The sequence below is a fragment of the Asterias rubens genome, chromosome 4 (genome assembly GCF_902459465.1).
Source record: "Asterias rubens chromosome 4, eAstRub1.3, whole genome shotgun sequence".
Lineage (NCBI taxonomy): Eukaryota > Metazoa > Echinodermata > Asteroidea > Forcipulatida > Asteriidae > Asterias > Asterias rubens.
In genome coordinates, this window is record NC_047065.1 from 11,205,136 (window position 1) to 11,224,515 (window position 19,380).

General features: G+C 39.1%; 1 protein-coding gene and 1 non-coding gene across 2 annotated transcripts; one reads left to right on the forward strand and one right to left on the reverse strand.

The window, feature by feature from the left end:
* The first annotated feature begins 1,638 nt into the window (after positions 1 to 1,638).
* LOC117289215 (sorting nexin-16-like) lies at positions 1,639 to 18,709 on the forward strand. The gene is made up of 8 exons (XM_033770231.1): positions 1,639 to 1,781; positions 5,118 to 5,575; positions 8,002 to 8,088; positions 10,459 to 10,607; positions 11,217 to 11,286; positions 13,768 to 13,910; positions 15,921 to 16,058; positions 18,326 to 18,709. Exons 2-8 carry the CDS (start codon positions 5,156 to 5,158, stop codon positions 18,522 to 18,524), a joined length of 1,206 nt encoding a protein of 401 aa, XP_033626122.1. The 5' UTR covers positions 1,639 to 1,781; positions 5,118 to 5,155; the 3' UTR covers positions 18,525 to 18,709.
* Trnas-cga lies at positions 7,734 to 7,806 on the reverse strand. Its single transcript has one exon. It is a non-coding gene; the product is annotated as a tRNA-Ser (tRNA).
* Positions 18,710 to 19,380: the final 671 nt, after the last annotated feature.

Genomic DNA, 19,380 nt, shown 5'->3' on the forward strand with positions numbered 1-19,380 from the left:
TGCTTGGATTCGAAAACGACCCTCATAATTCATACCATTGAACGCTTGTTGTGTTAATATTATGCAATTCATATCCGACATTCAGGGATGTCATTTTACTTGTCAACATCCTTGTAAAATTTGCCGTGTATTTCGAATTTGAATAATTGCAATTATTATAATGAACTGTTGAAAAAGAATTTATAACTATACTCGGGATTCAAACGTGATGGCATTACTCAATTTGACCGTAGATACTTGAGGTCAATCAGTCCTCTTCCTCTTGAGTTTCATATTAATTAAGTTCCTCATGAACGTTTTTTATGTGATTTGTAATAAAGGGACACAATTAATTAACACTGCACGCCATTTTGTGGAGTCATTTTTTTTTAATCCACAAAAAAGCTGACCGTGTTAGTTCAAACGGTAAAATGAAAACCACGCGATTTGCGAGGCAAACAATAAACTCTTAAACCAACTTTCTATAAAACCTTATGCATTTATAACAAAAATGTTGAAAGCTTTTCATAGACCAACTCGTCCGATCTAAGGCAACGTGCCCCTTTAAAGACAGTGGACACTATTGGCAATTGTCGAAGACCAGTCTTCTCACTTGGTGTATCTCAACATTATGCATAAAATAACAAACCTGTGAAAATTGAGCTCGATTGGTCGTCGGAGATGCGAGATAACTATGAACGAAAAAAACACCCTTGTCACACCAAGTTGTGTGCGTTCAGATGCATGATTTCGGGACCTCAAATTCTTAACTTGAATATGTTATTTTGTTATCATATTATTGGCTTCCGTATGTTCCTTACCCTCATGTAAGAGATGGGTTGGCAGGTATTGACAATTTTGTTTTCATCCATTATTTTTCATCCATTATTATTCTTAACATTTTTGTACGAGTAGGGCAAAAACAAAGTAGAAAAACTGCTAGGATCAGATCAATTTTGTCATAATATACGTGCTTGATAATAATTTGGATTCGGCAATAAAATTTAGTATGGTTGTTTAGTGTTCCAGTTCATTTTCTCTTTTTGGATGATTAGACTGAACCTTTTCATAAACGCGCTTGATAACCGAGCCTTGTTTATAATCGTCACCCCTCCCCCCTCCCCCGACGTTGATCATAACCCTAAAATCCAACTGTGGTCATGTCTGAAAGGGCCCAATTTCATAGAGTTGCTCAAGCAGAAAATATAGTATTGCTTAGCATTTTGTCTGCTAAGCAGAAATTAACAGGGTACCAGTCACAAATAATATGTGCAAAGCCCTGCACCACCGCTTATCTTCTTCGTTACGACATGGGCTCCGTCGGTAACTTGGAAAACATCCACTTCTTTGGTGCGGTAGGCCAATGGGAGACTTTCTGGGACGATAGAGGGCAGCAGACTTACCGGGTAAATCCATTGTTCTCAGAATTATGCGCATGTTCAGAACTACGTAAACAATGGAAATTTACCCGGTATGTCTGCTGCCGCCTAGCGTTGGAAAGTCTCCTATTCCTCATAAGCTAACTGAAACAGGCGTATTAGGCCTGCAGCGGCTCAACCAAGTAGCCGTTTCGAAAACGGTGTTGTTGTTGTTGGCACAATCTTTTCAATAGAGGGCGGCATTTATGGTTTTACTACAAAAAGTGCATGTGATCTTCTTGTCGTCTCGATATCTCGCACACACAGTGGATCGAGAAGTGCTCGGCACTACAAAAATAAGCAGCTGATTTTGTCAACTAAGTTGTGTCACTTTCCTCTAATGTGGTATAAATGTGCTACATTTACACATGGTCCACCCTACTCGTAAGTATCCACTTTGTATGTGTTTTTCTACCTAGTTACTGCACTATTATGGGAGGAGTTTACGGCACCGTCGTCACTCGTGACTCTGAACATGGAGGTAGATTTCATGGTCATGTTGACCTTGCTTGCTTGTTCGTTGACTGTGTGCATGAGACATGATGACTGACGACGCTCTTTACCTCTCTAGACTATGGTCTAAAGGCAAAGCCAAAAGGAATGCACTGTTTTCTTTGTATATTTAAAACGAAAATGGTTTCCTTTTCCCGTCACCATTAAATTCAAGGCAGTGGACACTATTGGTAATTGTCAAAGACTAGCCTTCACAGTTGGTGTATCTCATTAATAATCAGAATAATAATGATAATAATGATTAATAATGATTATCATTATTATCAATATGCATAAAATAACAAACCTGTGAAAATTTGAGCTCAATCGGTCATCAAAGTTGCGAGATAATAATGAAAGAAGAAAACACCCTGGTCACACGAAGTTGTGTGCGTTTAGATGGTTGATTTCGAGACCTCAAGTTCTAAACTTGAGGTCTTGAAATCAAATTCTTGGAAAATTACCTTTTTCTCCAAAACTATGGCACTTCAGAGGGAGCTGTTTCTCGCAATGATTTATACCACCAACCTCTCCCCATTACTTGTCACCAAGAAAGGTTTTATGCTGATAATTATTTTGAGTAATTACCAATAGTGTCCACTGCCTTTAATGATAATGAAAAAAGCTTTGGTATTTTAATAGTATTTCGCCGCAAGTTTTATTTCTCAACAATTTGTTTAAATGTTTTTTTTTTATCCCTGACCATGCTCACGCTGACTGGGGGACTTGGTTAGCAGTGGGACTGTGAGTGTGAATGTTATGACGTGATTCTCAATTGATTGGGTATATTTAGCTAATTTATTACAAAATTGGGAATTGTAATAAAAATAAAATACAAAAAATTAAATTTGTGGTATCTCCCTAACTCTCCCCTTCCTTCTCTCCTCTGGTAGGCTATTACTATTATTAATTGGGCTCTACAGAGTCTACTGCTTCATCCTCTTTCATCCATTTGCCATTTTTTATCGCGAATCAGAACTGCAATGCGTTATGGGTAGGCAGATGGGGCATTTGCTACAGAGCGTTGTATGTTGTCATGCACGGCCACGACGTGCGCATGCCCTCACTGGATATTTTGTCTAATTGCGATAAACCTTATAAATTATGTTTACCTATAGACCTAGTTGCGATAACTTAACCCTCCTGTCGACGGTGGAGCCGGAGGGTTACGAAGCATATTTGAGTGAAAAAGGCGAAATAGTTTACTTAGTCAACAGATTTGCTCAATTTTTCCCACTTTCAAAAATCATGACACAAATTCTAAGAACTCAAACTTAATCCTCAATGTCTAATGAATAACACTCCAAAACACAATTAAAAAAATATTTTGAACAAAAAGGACACAAACTTACAAGATCCCAGAGCGGCACAGTCACAAATTTCCCAGGTTCTATTTTGAACCTGTAGCATCGCTATTTTGTGACTTCTCGATATGTTCAACGCTTTTTTTTTGGTCACCAAGTGCTGAACCGCAGCTACATGTACCAGCCAATTGAATTGACGACCTGCCGAGCAGCGGCCGAGTTGGACTAAACCATTCTGAAGGGGTGTTATATATGGCAGTGCGTGTACGCTGTCCGTTTACTAGGCCGGCCCGCTGTTCACTCATCACCTCATATAGCGGGCACGCACTGCCGCACTGCAACACCCCTTTTACAGAATGGTTTAGTCCAACTTTGCCGAGGCTCGTCAGGTCGTCAATTCAATTGGCTGACTGGTACCTGCGGTTCAGCACTTGGTGACCAAAAACTAAAGCGTTGAACATATCGGGAAGTCACAAAATAGCAGTGCTACTTTTCAGACTGGCACATTTGTGACTGTTTTGCTCCGGGATCTAGTAAGTTTTTGTACTTTTTTTCAAAATATTGTATCAATGGTGTTTTGAGTGTTATTTATTAGATATTGAGGATTAAGGTCGTGTTCATAGAATTTGAATCATAATTTTCGAAAGTGGTAAAAAATGAGCAAATATCTGTTGACTTGCTGTTGAAATTGTACGTGTTTGACCATTTCGCCCTTTTCACTCGAGTATGCTTCGTAACCCTCCGGCTCCGATGCTACTGTAGACCCTAATGCGCGAAGGAATGGAATATTGAAAAATTTATAGCATCAATCAAATAATGCAACTTAAAGTACTGAGTGGGATTTTAACCTGTAATAAGCGCCCTACTTCCATAAATGGGTCTGTCCACACTAATGGGACCATTTGATGTGACTTTTTTTATAAATGGGTGACAAAAATAAACAAGAAGAGTTTTGTCAAGCTTGTTTCCCATGCACATTCCAAATCACTTCAAGGTTTTTGGTTGCAAAGAGCAAGACACATTTATCTGTATTTTAGCAATAACTGGGGATCATCTTCAAGATGATTATGTTTGTAACAGGGAAATCTTGGACAGACATTTCGTACATAAATGGTGAGAAAGGCATAATAATATAAACAGATTGCCAAAAATGTTGTCCCCTACAATGCTGTCCCTGCAAAGAATGTTTCCAGGCAAAACCAAGACATCTGCGTGGGTACTCAAGAAACTACAGAGAATTATCTTGAAAATACTAGGTTTGTAACATGGACAGATATTTGTCACAATATGTCTGTCCATGTTAAAAACAAACATTCATACCAGCTGAAAAACCTCAAGGTACTCTTGGTTTTTACAGATAACCATAAAAATAGGGGCAATGGGTCTAACTTAATTAACCTTTGAGTAAATCAATTAATTAATTATTTGTGTCATCCATTTCTAGTCAATTCCAATACAAAATTCTTGTCCTCGTTACAAGCAATGTGTCTTAAAGAAAACTGCATAACTTCTTAAATAATAAGACATTTGTTATACTGTTTGGTAAGCACACTCACTATCAGCAGAGAATTGTACAAAACAAAATACAGGGAAAAATGTTGTATTTTGTGTACCCTCCCAGTCACAGTCCAAAAAGTTATCTTTTGGAACCAAAAAGACCCATTAGTGTGGACAGACCCAACTGCAAATTTCTTTGGTTATGATATAAACAGATCATATAGGCCAAGGGCCCACTTTCCAAAAGAGCTTAGATTTATCCATTTATTTTAAAATCAATCTTAACTTTTAGGCAACAGGTCGTGCCTCAATTTCAAATCGTTATTATCAAGATAATTTGTTTTAAGATGAATTTTTTTGTAACCGAGCTGTGATGCCCAATTTTAACCTAAATAATAATGTTCTTCAAAATGTCTTATAATTTCAGAGTCCTCCTTGCAAAATTGTTAGAACGACTGTGTAAGAATGGAAGACAACTTTGACCATCACCATATCGACGTGACGTCACCCATGATGGAAACGGCTCGTGAAGCTCGATCATCGTCTGCTTCTCTGAACACGACAACGAAAAGTGTGTCAACCTCCTCGTCCACAAGGAGCTTACAATCCAAATCCTCGGATGGAGACGAGATAGACTGTATACCAGAGAGTAGTGCCTTAATGACCACAGGCTCGGGTACACCACCCAGGCCTAAGAATCTTCCTTCCAGGCTACAGGGGGCTTCTTCAGGGGGGCCTGTTGATGGACTACGGGATGGAGCCACCAGACATAATAGCCTGGGGGTAGGAACGTGTGTGAATGTAACAGTTCAAGAGACGGGTGAGGAGAGACTAAAAGCGCCTATCGTTGGTTATGAAATCATGGAGCAAAGAGCAAAATTCACGGTGGGTTCTTTAGCTGTCATTCATTCATTCATTCATTCATTATTGGTTTATTATTTTAAAAAACAAATTCCCATGGCGACCGGAGGTCGAATTACAGGAAAATATACAGAGATTAAAAATAAGAAGAAAAAAAAACACTATTTCACATTATTTAAGAAATAATTGATTAAGGAGGGACAAATATTTACAATGTATAAAACAAATTGTTCTAAAAGTTGCGGGAAAAAAACAAAACCCGGATAAAAAATATGTCCCGATCCAATAGGCTTATGCATACGTTGCTCATTAGCAGGCCTGATACTTCACGTAGGCAACAAAGGTATTGCCTCCGTGCCACATGGTCATTGACTTGGTGCCCTTGAAATGCTCTGTAGTAGAAATTTACAATTAATCATAGGGTGCCCTTTGCAAAGGAGAAATTGCCTTGAACACCCAGCAGGGTGGATATGTGCGCATTACAAGTCTTTATTGGTGCCCTTACCCTTTCAAAAGCGAAGCATACTGCATTAGGCCTGTATAGTTCATTTTCAAAAGGTGAAAGTGCACCAAGGCATTTTCTCCTTGGTAAAGAGCATTTCAAGGGCATCAAGGCAATGACCGGGGGGGGGGGGCATGGAGGCAATCGCATTTGTTGCCCCCTCCAAGTATAAGGCCTGACTCATCAGACCAATGTTTAAGTTCGGTTTCCTTGGCATAAAAACGACTGGGAGTATTTATATATTCCCACTCTAGATTGGATACCAGTCCATCAGAGGTTACTCCCCAGAATTCCTCTTTTTATATTCTCATTTGTGCCATAACTTATTTACTACCAAAAAATAGTACAAAACCATTGGAGTTTGGTAGTTATGGTTAATGCGACAATACATTGTAGATTAATTTGTTTCACACTGTGATGTATTGTGTACACAAGAAGAGTCAAATGTTTGCCTCCGATGCCATTTGTAGGGTGTACCAAACGCATGGACCCCGTCAGTGTGCAACATTTGTTTTGTAAGACCATGGTAATAGACTGTAGGCGATCTGTCATCATCTGCCAATACTATTACGATAAGATTACAGAGTTGAAAAACAGTGCCAGTGGTAAATAGGCCTATGTTGTAAACTACAATGGTTTGCGGATGTTGACAGAATCATTGTTTGACTGTTTCCTATCATGCCTATGGCACAACACACTGGAATGTCAATCAATTTAGTACTAGACTAATGCAAAGCTCATACATGTACCGTGGGCTATTTCCGATAATGTAAGGTGGGCATGATCAAGGTACAGTACATGTACATGTATACATGTATTCCGTTGGTACATTATTTATGTTCCCCCGACTCAAGAGCCGTAAACGTGCAGGGCTGTATGCTTCGTTTTTGAAATAGCAAGGGCACCAGGTCATTTTCTCCTTGACCCTGTTGATGGTAGAGGGCACCCTATAGATAAGGAAACAGTTAATTTTGACTGGAGCATTTCTTTCAATGTTCAAGGGCACTAAGGCAAAGACCAGGGGTCATGGAGGCAATTGCCTTCGTTGCCTCTGTGAAGTGTAAGGCTGAACGTGGATCTCGCCGCGCCATTTTTTCCCGGCATGCCTTGCTTGATCAGAACCCCTGGAAGTGTAACTTGAAAATATCCAAATATAAGGGATATTACAATTAGTCCTGTGGTTGATCCGTTCTGTTTTGGGCGTTAGTCACGCACACGCTGGATGCGCTATGTGTACAAAAAGACATAAACTTGCCTTAGCATTCAGTGTTGCATGACAGCGTTTCGGCGTACATGTATAGAGCATTTTGGAGACGCACGGCGTTCAAATTTTTCGCGTACATGATAGCCAGTGAAATACACGGATCAGATTTTCTCTCCCAGGGGTTAGAGACGTATGCAGAGCTAGCGTGATACGGCATGCTGCCCATGGTAGCGAGGTTGTGCTCACTGGTCTTACATACCGGCACACCAATTTCAATGGATACAATGATTTTATAATGTACAATGATTTCATTGGATAGGCATGCAGTGACATAAAGCATTCCATAAAGTGTGTTCCAATGAGTGTTCTGAGGTGATATAGTTTTATTAATTTTGTTTTTTACCCATACACCGATGTGTGTTAGCACTGTATACTTAGTACTTTCCCGAGTCCTGTGAAAAAATATCACAGGCATGTTACTCGGGTGGGATTCGAACCCACGACCCTTGCAATTCGAGAGCAGTGTCTTACCAACTAGACTACCGAGGTTGCCCGGCAGCTAGAGGCAGTTCGAATTCTATGTTTTGGCAGCGGGTACCGCAACGATATAATAAATGTTAAATTTGCATTGGGGATAAAGAATATTAATTTTGTTTTTTACCCATACGCCGATGTTTGTCGGCCTGAATTTTGAAACTTCAAGGCATCGCTACAGATGTTTAATTTTTTTCAATTTTCTACCAGGTCTTTAAAATACACGTACGGAGATCTGACAGAGATAATTGGCTAATCTTCCGCAGGTATACAGACTTTGTGAGAGTCAATGACAAGGTAAACATAATGCTATACTATTTTTGTAGTAGTTGTGCTGGCATGATTAAAGGAACACGTTGCCTTGGAACGGACGAGTTGGTCTATAAAAAGCATTTGTAACTGTTTGTTATGGAATGCATATATGGTTAGAAAGATGTTTTAAAAGTAGAATACAATGATCCACACAACATTGCCACGAAATTGCGTGGTTTTCCTTTTCCTTTGCGAACTATAACACGGTCTGCCATTTTTGGGAGTAAAAAAGTCGACTCCCATAAATGGCTGACCGTGTTAGTCGACGGTATAAAAGGAAAACCACGAAATTTCGAGGCATGGTTGTGTGGATCATTGTATTGTACTTTTGCAACATTTTTCCACCCATATGCATTTCATATAAACAAACGGTTATAAATGCTTTTCAAAGACCAACTCGACCGTTCCAACGCAACATGTTCCTTTAACCTGATTTAGTCGTGTCTTGCCTTAGAAGCAACAGTCGAAATTACAACACCAGTCGCACCAGTTACCTAGGCTTTAATAAAAACAGCCTGGCTCATATTTGGGGGAAAAAACCAACGCAGGGATTGTAGCTCAAAATTTCACTGGGCCAGAAAACTTGTGACAAGACTAGAATCTAAACGAGCAGTTACACTATCCATGGAGGAAGAAAATAGAAGGAGTCACATCGCCCAGCCTCTTATCTCAAAACCAATACGCACTTCGAAATGGCCCATTGGAAATACGTTACGGCCGCGCGCTGCGCGCCCCAGTTTTACGCGCGCGACAAACCCTTTGTGTACAATGTCTTCTGTCGCTCAGCCTGCTTCAGCAGGCCTTCATAATTGGAGGAAAGAAATCTGTAAACAAACGAATAAACACAAAACGCATGCGCACTACTATTAGCGGGCTTTTAACATTGCGCAGTTCATTGTTTTCAACAGCAATTTTTCCACCGAGTATTCTGATGTTTTGATTGTCGAATTTGGCCAATCCGAAGCTGACTTACGTTAAATATAACATTCAGATATTACAATAAAGGGTCTTTTTAGCAACTTATTTTAAGGATATTTCCGGTTATCTCCGGGAGCCAACAAATTGACAAATTCAAAGACGTATTGTTTAGCTTTTATAATTTCAATCCCCCTAATGTGTGCAATGCTGTGCAATAAAAAATATTGTAGCGCAAATTGTTTCAAGAATATGATCGAAACATATCTATTTCAACATTAATCAATTTATTGCATTACAGGTGGCTTTCATTTCATTTCATTTCATTTTTTCTTTAATTATAATTATTTTTTCATGTACTTAATTATTATGTAAGCGCTGTGATTTAGTTTACTTAGTAGGGCGTCTTTAAATGCCGTTTATGATGATTATTATTATAATTTCTTCAGCTATCTGCACGGCAATCTTTTAACTGCATGTGTTTATGTTCACAGGCAGCGCTGCGTGCGTGGGCGCGATAAGCAATAGTTTTGGGCGCAGTGCATTCTGCAGCACAGTGTAAGATAACAGCGCGCGCGTGCGCGGCTGCTGCTTTAGAACGGCGGCAGCAGACATTAAATCTTTGATCTTTGTTGTGACTCCTTCTATTTTCTTCCTCCATGCACTATCTGCACAGTTCCACATTTGAGCTGTTTCCCCCAAAAAACACTGAGAGAGGCTTGATCTCATTTTGCTTTATGGGCAATGGGTAATACTTCAATACTCAACAGAGTTGAAAGATGTTGGTGTTTGTCAGTTTAAATAAAAATTCATAAATACCTCAGACAGTTTCGCTATTCCTATTGGTGGAGAGCGCGTCACGTGGTTGTGTATAAACCTTTGTTTATGACCGGTAAAAAGTGTTAATTTATGGGCATGACACGGACCTTGCACCTGTTCCTATAAGACAGTTTCTTCATTCCTATTGGTCGAGAGCAATGGCTGAAACAGTTGGGCCACATCACGCGATAGGCGCGACGTGCACAGCATTCCCTTATAAGGAGTTGTTTACTGGAGGGCGGCGGAGGGCTTCACCATTTCATAGCTGGAGGGGTGTTGTGTTGAAAGAAATCATTTAACAATTATAGTTTTTGCATTTATTTTACTTTTTGACCAAAAAGTGATGATGTTTTTAACCGAAAAGGTGTTTATGAATGGGAATCTAAGTGTGTTGTATCGGTTTTCAACTAGTGGTTTAAACCCGCCGAGGCCTGGTTCTTTATAATTTACCTTGACTTCTTCTCTGTAAAATTATCAAGAACCAGGCCTCGCTGGGATTAAACCACTAGTTGAAAACCTCTTCATCACACATTGATTCCCTTATTTCATTACTGTAGTCAACGTAACTCTGTAACCACAGCATAGCCCTAAACCCTTTTTCTTCATCTTTCTTCTCTACAGTTGAGGGAACTTTTCCCGATATTTCGCCTGTCTCTGCCCCCCAAGAGATGGTTCGGCAGCAATTTCGACCAGAACTTTCTTGAGGACAGGCAGCTTGGTTTACAAGCTTTCATTGACAATATCATCGGCCACAAAGATGTTGTACTGACGTGAGTACCGGTAGTACAGAGTATGAACAAAAAGAGTACAGTGACTTTCAGGGGGGAGGGGAGCTGAATAAGCTACATGCATGTACGTGTTAGGTTTGAATATTGTCTGGTACATTGACAAGTTTAGTCACAACGTGGAGTATGGTCACAAGTTACCACTTACATTTGAATTTCTCAGACTTTGGAGACGGTTAATCATGATTAGGGGCAAGCTTTTGTAAGTTACGTAAGAGGCGGTGAACACCCTAAACACAATTCTGCATGGATGTGTATGGCACAATAATACCTGGGTTTGCTCATCTTGAGTTTGCTTTGCAAAGGCTTGCCCCGAACCATTTAACATAACAACTGTTTCTATACACCTTTATCATGGTGCAAACATATTGAATTTCTCTCATTGATATCAATTTTACCAAACTGAGGCTGGAAGAGCGAAATAGTCTGGTTCCTATTTGCAAAATGATTAGTAGCATTCATTATTGTTATTCGATACTAGGAACAAGACCAATATGGAGGCAGGCATGATAAAGGTCTAAGGAAATCAGTTACTTGTTGATTGGGTTTTGAAAGTGATTCTGACGCCTTTGTTTGTGATTATCTCCTCCGTAGTGGACCGGTAAGGGAGTTTCTGTGCCTCGATGATCCACCAGGTCCTCATGATAACATTGAAGAAAGCAGGGTGAGTGTCGTCTGTTAAAGGTAGTGGACACTATTGGTAATTGTCAAAGACTAGCCTTCACAGTTGGTGTATCTCAACATTTATAAACATAAAATAACAAACCTGTGAATATTTGAGCTCAATCAGTCATTGATCTTGCGAGATAATAAAGAAAGAAAAAACACCCTTGTCACACGAAGTTGTGTGCGTTTAGATGGATGATTTCGAGACCTCGAAATATAAAAGTATAAAACTATATAAGTGTGATCCACACAAATACGCCTTGAACATGCGTGGTTTTCTTTGGACATGTACATCGTCGACTAACATGGTCGGCCATTTTATGGGAGTCAATTTTGTTACTCCCATAAATGGCCGACCATGTTAGTTCGCAAAGTAAAAGGAAAACCACTTTTGCCGATGCAATCCAAGGCAACGTGTCCCGTTAAACATAAAGTAATGTTCAAAAAATGATTTTCATCTCGGGAGACGAACAAAGTTTTAGCATGTACAATGTATTTACCAGTACTGGTATTTAATTACCAGAACTGGTAAATACCAGTGGACACTATTGGTAATTACTCAAAATAATTATCGGCATAAAACCTCACTTGGTAACAAGTAATTGGGAGAGGTTGATAATATAAAACATTGTGAGAAACGGCTCCCTCTGAAGTGGAGTGGTTTTCGAGAGAACAAGTAACTTTCCACGAGTTTGATTTCGAGACCTCAAAGTTTAGAATTTGAGGTCTCGAAATCAAGCAGCTGAAAGCACACTACATCGTGTGACAAGGGTGTTTTTTTTTTCTTTCATAGTTATCTCGCAACTCTGACGGCCAATCGGGCTCAAATTTTCACAGGCTTGTTATTTTATGCATATGTTGAGATACACCAAGCATGCCAAGTGAGGAGACTGGTCTTTGACAATTACCAATAGTGTCCACTGTCTTTAATTAATGTGCTGAAAAAACACAAAACTTGTCTTGTAGGACCTATTTTCACTGTGTTCAAAGTCTTCACTTCTGTTCGCTGAGCAAATTCAACCCAGTTTCTAATTGTTTAAAACCAGGATTTGCCTGGTTTTGCCACGGCTAGTCCCAATGATACCAAATTCAGTCGAAATCTATTTCCCTGTTTCATTTTCACTGTACCTGCTAAACTTTCTGTTTTAGTTGCATTGTGTTTTTATGTTGTGATGTCTCTTTGCTTTTCAGTTTCGCTTACGTTTAGATAACGAAACACTGTCGGGCTGTGTACCGGTACATTAGTTTATTATTGTATTTGTACTTCCTTAATACTAAAATGTTGACTTTTGATTGCTACAGGAGCTATTTTATGATCAGTTCTAGCCACGAAAGCCCCATCCAGTTAAAATAACAACAATAATACATTGAGACTCTTAATGTTGTCTTTCCAGATTATATTTGTAGGGGTGCTTGTCTTTCAATTTAAGGCAGGGGACACTATTGGTAATTACTCAAAATAATTATTAACATAAAACCTTACTTGGTAACGAGTAATGAAGAGCTGTTGATAGTATAAAACAGTGTGAGAAACAACTTCCTCTCAAGTAACGTAGCTTTTGAGAAAGAAGTACTCTTCCACTAATTTGATTTTGAGACTTCGGATTTAGAATTTGAGGTCTTGAAATCAAGCATCTGAAAGCACACAACTTCATGTGACAAGTGTGTTTTTTCTTTCATTATTATCTCACAACTTTGACAGCCAATTGAGCTCAAATTTTCAAAGGTTTGATGTTTAGATACACCAATTGAGAAGACTGGTCTTTGACAATTACCAGTAGTGTCCATTGTCTTTAAAGCTGGTAATAAATTCCTCTGTAATTTCAAATTTCTTTCAGTACCACAATTCAGTTTGATTCAAGATTTGTTTTCTTGAAGTTGTTAACGCCTTTCTATTATAATTAGACTCATTTAAAGAATGACAGGCACTTTGATTTCAGTACCACATTCCAGTTTGATTCATGAGTTTGTTATGGCTGATTTGACCCCAAAATTTTGATTTCAAATTCAATAATTTTGAGAAAGTTAAAAGTTTTCATTTGAGCCATTGGTATTGCTCGAAAAAGTCCGCCAATTATGAGTAGCAGTAAAATAAATTGCTCAAAATTAGTTTTTGTCGGGATCCCGACAATATATCATGTGACCAATTCTTATGTGTTTTATAAGAAACGTTTTAGATGTTTGCCATGGTTCCTGACCTTTAAAGGTAAAAGTTAGAGTGGGTGATACTCATTGAAATACCATTTTTTAATGTTTGGGGCCAAAAATCTGACATAGCATCTTTAAAGCTAGTAATAATTTCTGCTGTAGTAGGCCTATCGTAACCGTTTAAAGTACATTTCATGAGTTTGTTTTGTTCTGTTTGGACAGGCTCTCTGTTTAGTCAATTTCCATTTTTTTTTTTACGTCTTTCTATGATAATTAAACTCAATGACAGGCACTTTAATCTGTCGTTATGTTCTTGTTGTTTTGAGGGCAGGCTCTCTGTGAATCTCTGGATGAAACGGTGTATAATCTTCGCAAAGAGCTGGCTGAACGAGACAGGAGGATTTCCCTATTGAACGCTGAGCTTGAGGAAGCCCATCAGCACATTGCACTCCTCAACCAACATCTACTCAATGAGTGAGTTAAGACTAGGTCTGGGTAGAGTAAAATTTGCTTCTCTGAAGAATAATGTCAAAATATCTCCTATATGAAATCCCGTAGGTCGACGTTTATAGCGTTTTTTTTTTTATTAGGGATTATTACGTACATTGTAGCTTGGCGAATATATGGGTTAATGTAACCATTACATGTATTAATAACGTAATTTTTTCAACCACATTTCAGTTTGACTCAAGACATGCATGAGTTTGTTTCTATTGGTTTTGGGTCTCAGAATCTATCACTGCAATAACCTATCTTTCTTGAAGTTTGTATTATACTCTGCGCTTTGAGTACCTTGTTTGGTAGATACGTGCGCTTTATAAGACTTTATTATTAATACTTGACTAGTCGCGCCTCAAATATTCGCGGCTTTGACACTAGTATAGGGTCACTTTATTAATAGGGTATTGTTTGCCTCAGGCGCAATAGTACAAACTCACGGTGAAAGGAATGAATGATTGTACAACTGATGTTTGATTGTGTTTTGTAAGTAAATGTTGTTGTTCATTAATTAGGTAGTCGGGACTATTTTTGTAGTATTCGCGGCTACTTTTGTAGTACTCGTGGCGGGACGATTAATGATTGTCACAATGCGGTGTCTGTTCACAAATACTGCCGCCAGCTGTTGGTATGTGCTGTTACATAGTTATACGTGGATGGATTTGATGTTTATGTGAAAATACTGTGGCAGTTTTGTTGCTGTTTCTCAGCAAGCAGTCACTGTATTTTGCTTAAAGTGTCCCATGTGACTTTGATCTTTCTATATTTGCCCCTGTATCACTTCAGCATTATGATAAAACTAGTCTAAAACACTTTAAACGATAATCACATTTGTTAGTGCTCTTCGGGTCATGTTGAAGGATCTTTAAAGGCAGTACAACCTGTCATCATCAAGGTGACGTACAGCACACCAGCATTGCTACAACCTGAAACCGTGGAGTAGGGCCCTTTTTCAGTGTCCTCTGCTTTCTGCCACAGAGTTGCACTTACACTACAGTCACCTTTCTCGATTTAGCCCACAGAGTTAGCGTTTTTCATTGAATTTCTTTACCAACTGTCACATCTTTTGAACGTGGAAGTTGTTAGTCAATCTGTTGGTTTTGTGTATTGCATCCAGAAATATCAAACAAAAGTATCACCTTATTGGATTTAACAAAAAATTTAGACTTGTGAACAAGTCGAAAAGGGTCTGTCCTGGTGAGATACATGTAGTTGAGTCGTGGCGTAATGATACAAGTTTCCGTGATCGAATACTGCTCTCGCCAGATCACTGCTCTTGCATGCAGAGGCTGGCTGCCGACCACTAATCTTCATTAAAGCAGTAGTCTCGCCGTGGCCAGCAGTCTCGTTAGATTACAGCCAGTGTCGCAGGAAATCGTGGAGAGAGTCGGAACGCTATCACTGCGACAGACATTTAACACCTCAATAAATTTTGTTTGTCTCTAAATATCACGCAACTTAAATTTTGTTCCAGTGTTGCTTTAAACTACAGCCCATCTTGTCTGTCCATGTCAATTTTTTAATTACCATGTAATTCATTAATATATTAACATGTGGAAAACCTTTGACTTTTTGTTAGTTTTAGGGTTGGAATAATCATTAACTGCATTACCCATGAACTTGTAAAAATACAGGAACAATTTCTTGTTGATAATTGTAATATACATACACGTAAGTCCATTTTCCAACTACCGTGTAATTCATTAATGTATTAACGTGTAGAAGGCCTATGACTTCTTGTTGATTTTAGGGGTGGGCCAATTATTAACTGCATTACCATGAATTTGTAAAAACTTGGTAAAAAATTTGTTGTTTATTCTTTAACTCACTCTCCCATGCGTTACTATAAAATTTATCAGTTTAGAGACCTAACAAACTATATTTATTGGATCGACTTAAAAACAAAAATTATTGAAATTTAATTTTGTTTTTACTTTTAATCTGTTTCTCTCCTTCTCTCTACTCATTTTATGACACACCACTCAGAAGTATAAATGTCACAAATACAGACACCTCATCAACTCCAGTGTCCGGTGAAAGCTCAACAATCGAGGGCGACATTCATTCACAATCAGAGGCAGATCAGTCTATGTCACTAACGCAGTCTGAAGATCAAAGTAACAGGTACATTTTCCCCGAGATGATACCAAGCTTGTTTGTTTGTTCTGTTTTTGCAAAAAAAGGGTTGAAGGCTAAGCAATTTGCGTGTTAGATTTGGATACATGTATTGTGTGGTACAATGGCAGGCTTGATCACAAGTTGGTTGAATTCCTCCAACTACATGTATAGAGACAGTTTCTATGTTACATGAATTTTGGCACGATTTTGTGAGTTACTTGAGAGACGGTGAACACCAACACACAACTTGTTACCAATTAGAAAGCGCTACATACACAATATACATGTACATGTGAATGGGTCCCATTTTCGAGGAGAGCTTAAAGGCAGTGGATACTATTAGTAATCGACAAAGACTAGCCTTCACAGTTGGTGTATCTCAGCATATGCATAAAATAAAAACAAACCTGTGAAAATTTGAGCTCAATCGGTCAGCAAACTTGTGAGATAATAATCAAAGAATAAACACCCTTGTCACACAAAGTTGTGTGCGCTTAGATGGTTCGAGACCTCAGATTTAGAACTTGAGGTCTCGAAATCAAATCAGTGGAAAATTACTTCTTTCTCGAAAAACTATGGCACTTCAGAGGGAGCCGTTTCGCACAATGTTTATACCATCAACCTCTCCCCATTACTCATCACCAAGAAAGGTTTTATGCTAATAATTATTTTGAGTAATTACCAATGGTGTCCACTGCCTTTAAGGCCTGTTGATGATAGCATAGTGAACTGGTGAAAGGCTTTGGCTCACCCTGAGGATGTATCAAAGTGCTATAATAATAAGAACCGTGTCTTGGTCGAGAGGTAAAGAACACCGGACTCGAGCCCTGGAGAAGAGAAGAGGTTCGCCCTGGTGTTCCTGACTGTGTACCTGCTGAATGTGCCGCAGCACCTGGTAAAACCCCATTCATAAAAAAGGGGCTACATATTTGGGTCTCAGAATATATAACTTCAATAACCTATCTTTCTGAAAAAATGTATACTAAATAAGCACCTCGAGTACAGTGTTGGTAGATACATGTACGTGCACTTTCCCTACAACCTTGTGGCCACCCTAGGCTATTTGTCAAGGATGTCCTGAAGCGAGACATGGCTGCTTTCAAGATCCCAGTTGCCACAACCTTTTGACCACCCTAGGCTACTTTTCAAGGATGCCCTACAGCGAGACTTGGCTGCTTTCAACATCCCAGTTGCCACAACCTTTTGACCACCCTAGGCTACTTTTCAAGGATGCCCTACAGCGAGACTTGGCTGCTTTCAAGATCCCAGTTGCCACAACCTTTTGACCACCCTAGGCTACTTTTCAAGGATGCCCTACAGCGAGACTTGGCTGCTTTCAAGATCCCAGTTGCCACAACCTTTTGACCACCCTAGGCTACTTTTCAAGGATGCCCTACAGCGAGACTTGGCTGCTTTCAAGATCCCAGTTGCCACAACCTTTTGACCACCCTAGGCTACTTTTCAAGGATGCCCTACAGCGAGACTTGGCTGCTTTCAACATCCCAGTTGCCAAAACCTTTTGACCACCCTAGGCTACTTTTCAAGGATGCCCTACAGCGAGACTTGGCTGCTTTCAAGATCCCAGTTGCCACAACCTTTTGACCACCCTAGGCTACTTTTCAAGGATGCCCTACAGCGAGACTTGGCTGCTTTCAAGATCCCAGTTGCCACCTTGGAGACTGTTGCACTAGAACGCTCCTCCTGGTGTTCTGTAATTCACTCTGGGTGCTCAGTCTGCTCGCAAGGCTACATCAATGACTGTGACAGACGTTGAACTCCTTGTCGTTTGCGACGGGTGGGCCAAGATGATAAAGCTTCGATAGTATTGTTGTTAAAGAAACTGGACACTATTGGTAATTGTCACCAGTCATCTCACTTGGTGTATCTCAACATAATGCATAAAATAACAAAATCTGAGAAAATTTGAACTAAATTGGTCATCGGGTTTGCGAGGTAATAATGGAAGAAAACAAAAAACTTAACACCCACAGTTTTGTGCTTTCAGATGCTGGATTTTTGGACCTAAAAATCTAATTCTGAGGTCTCTAAATCAAATTTGTGGAAAATTACTTCTTTTTTAAAAACTAAGTCACTTCAAAGTCAAAGGAAGCCGTTTCTCACAATGTTTTATACTATCAACAGCTCTCCATTACTCATTACCAAGTAAGTTTTTATGCTAAAAATTATTTTGAGTAATTACCAATATAGTGTCTACTGCCTTTAAGAACCATGTGTTAGTTTTAAGATTACCTGTTTTATTTGTTTGTGTCTAGACCAATCTCAAGACACTCTGCATCGTCACCGCACTCTGCATCCTCACCACGTACCGCATCCTCGTTACCACCAATCACGGAGATGCGTAGTCAGGTGACAGTCAGAGTTACAACGAGGTCTGATCAACACCTCGAATCGGGAGAAGAAGCTGATGAAGAATCACTCAGTTCCTGCTCGGAGGTCATCAAAGTCACATAGTGCAGAATGACGTCGCAGGTAAAAGTCACAGCGATTAAGGCACTAGCTGGTCGCGTTTGGTAATTGTCAAAGACACAAATTTGTTTTATCATCAAGGATCTTCTTATTTATTATGGTTTTTACCCATATACAACGATGTCTGTTAGCACTGTATATACTCAGTACTTCACCTGAGTTCTGTGAAAAACATTACAGCCATATTACTCGGGTGGGATTCAAACCCACGACCTTTGCAATTCTAGAGCACCGAGGATGTTTTTCTTTCTTTTCTCTTGCATATCAATGACCAATCAAGTCAAAACTTTACAGATTGTTGTTATTAATACACAATGTGACAAAACTGGTCTTTGACAATTACCAAAAGTGTCCAGTGCCTTTAAATTGGAATAGATTGTAAGATAGTGGGGAAAAAAGACCCAGGTCCAAAGAGTTCAAAACTTAATCAGGATGGGGGAAAAAGTTAGAAGAGTATCTCACAACAGTACTGGCCTTTATATAAGCTTACAAGGAATGCTTGATATATTGAGTTCGTTTGCAATTTTATAGATAACTTTTAAAAAAAAGTTTGCGGTATGCATACTTGCCTTCTCTTATACAAAACTACTTAATTTTGACGTACAGTGTACATGTACCATACATGTACATGCCTGTTAAAAGGTAAATTCTTGAAGTAAAATTGTACGAGAAAAAAGTTTGTGTGATGTATATTTACGACATCATGCATACTGTACTTGTACGTGTGAAAAGAAAAAAAAAATGATGTTCAACATCGGATCTTAAAGACTTGATCTTAATACTGATTTGTTTTAAATGCGTAATTTTTTTTAAAACTTTTTTTTGAGAAAGGAACATTTTG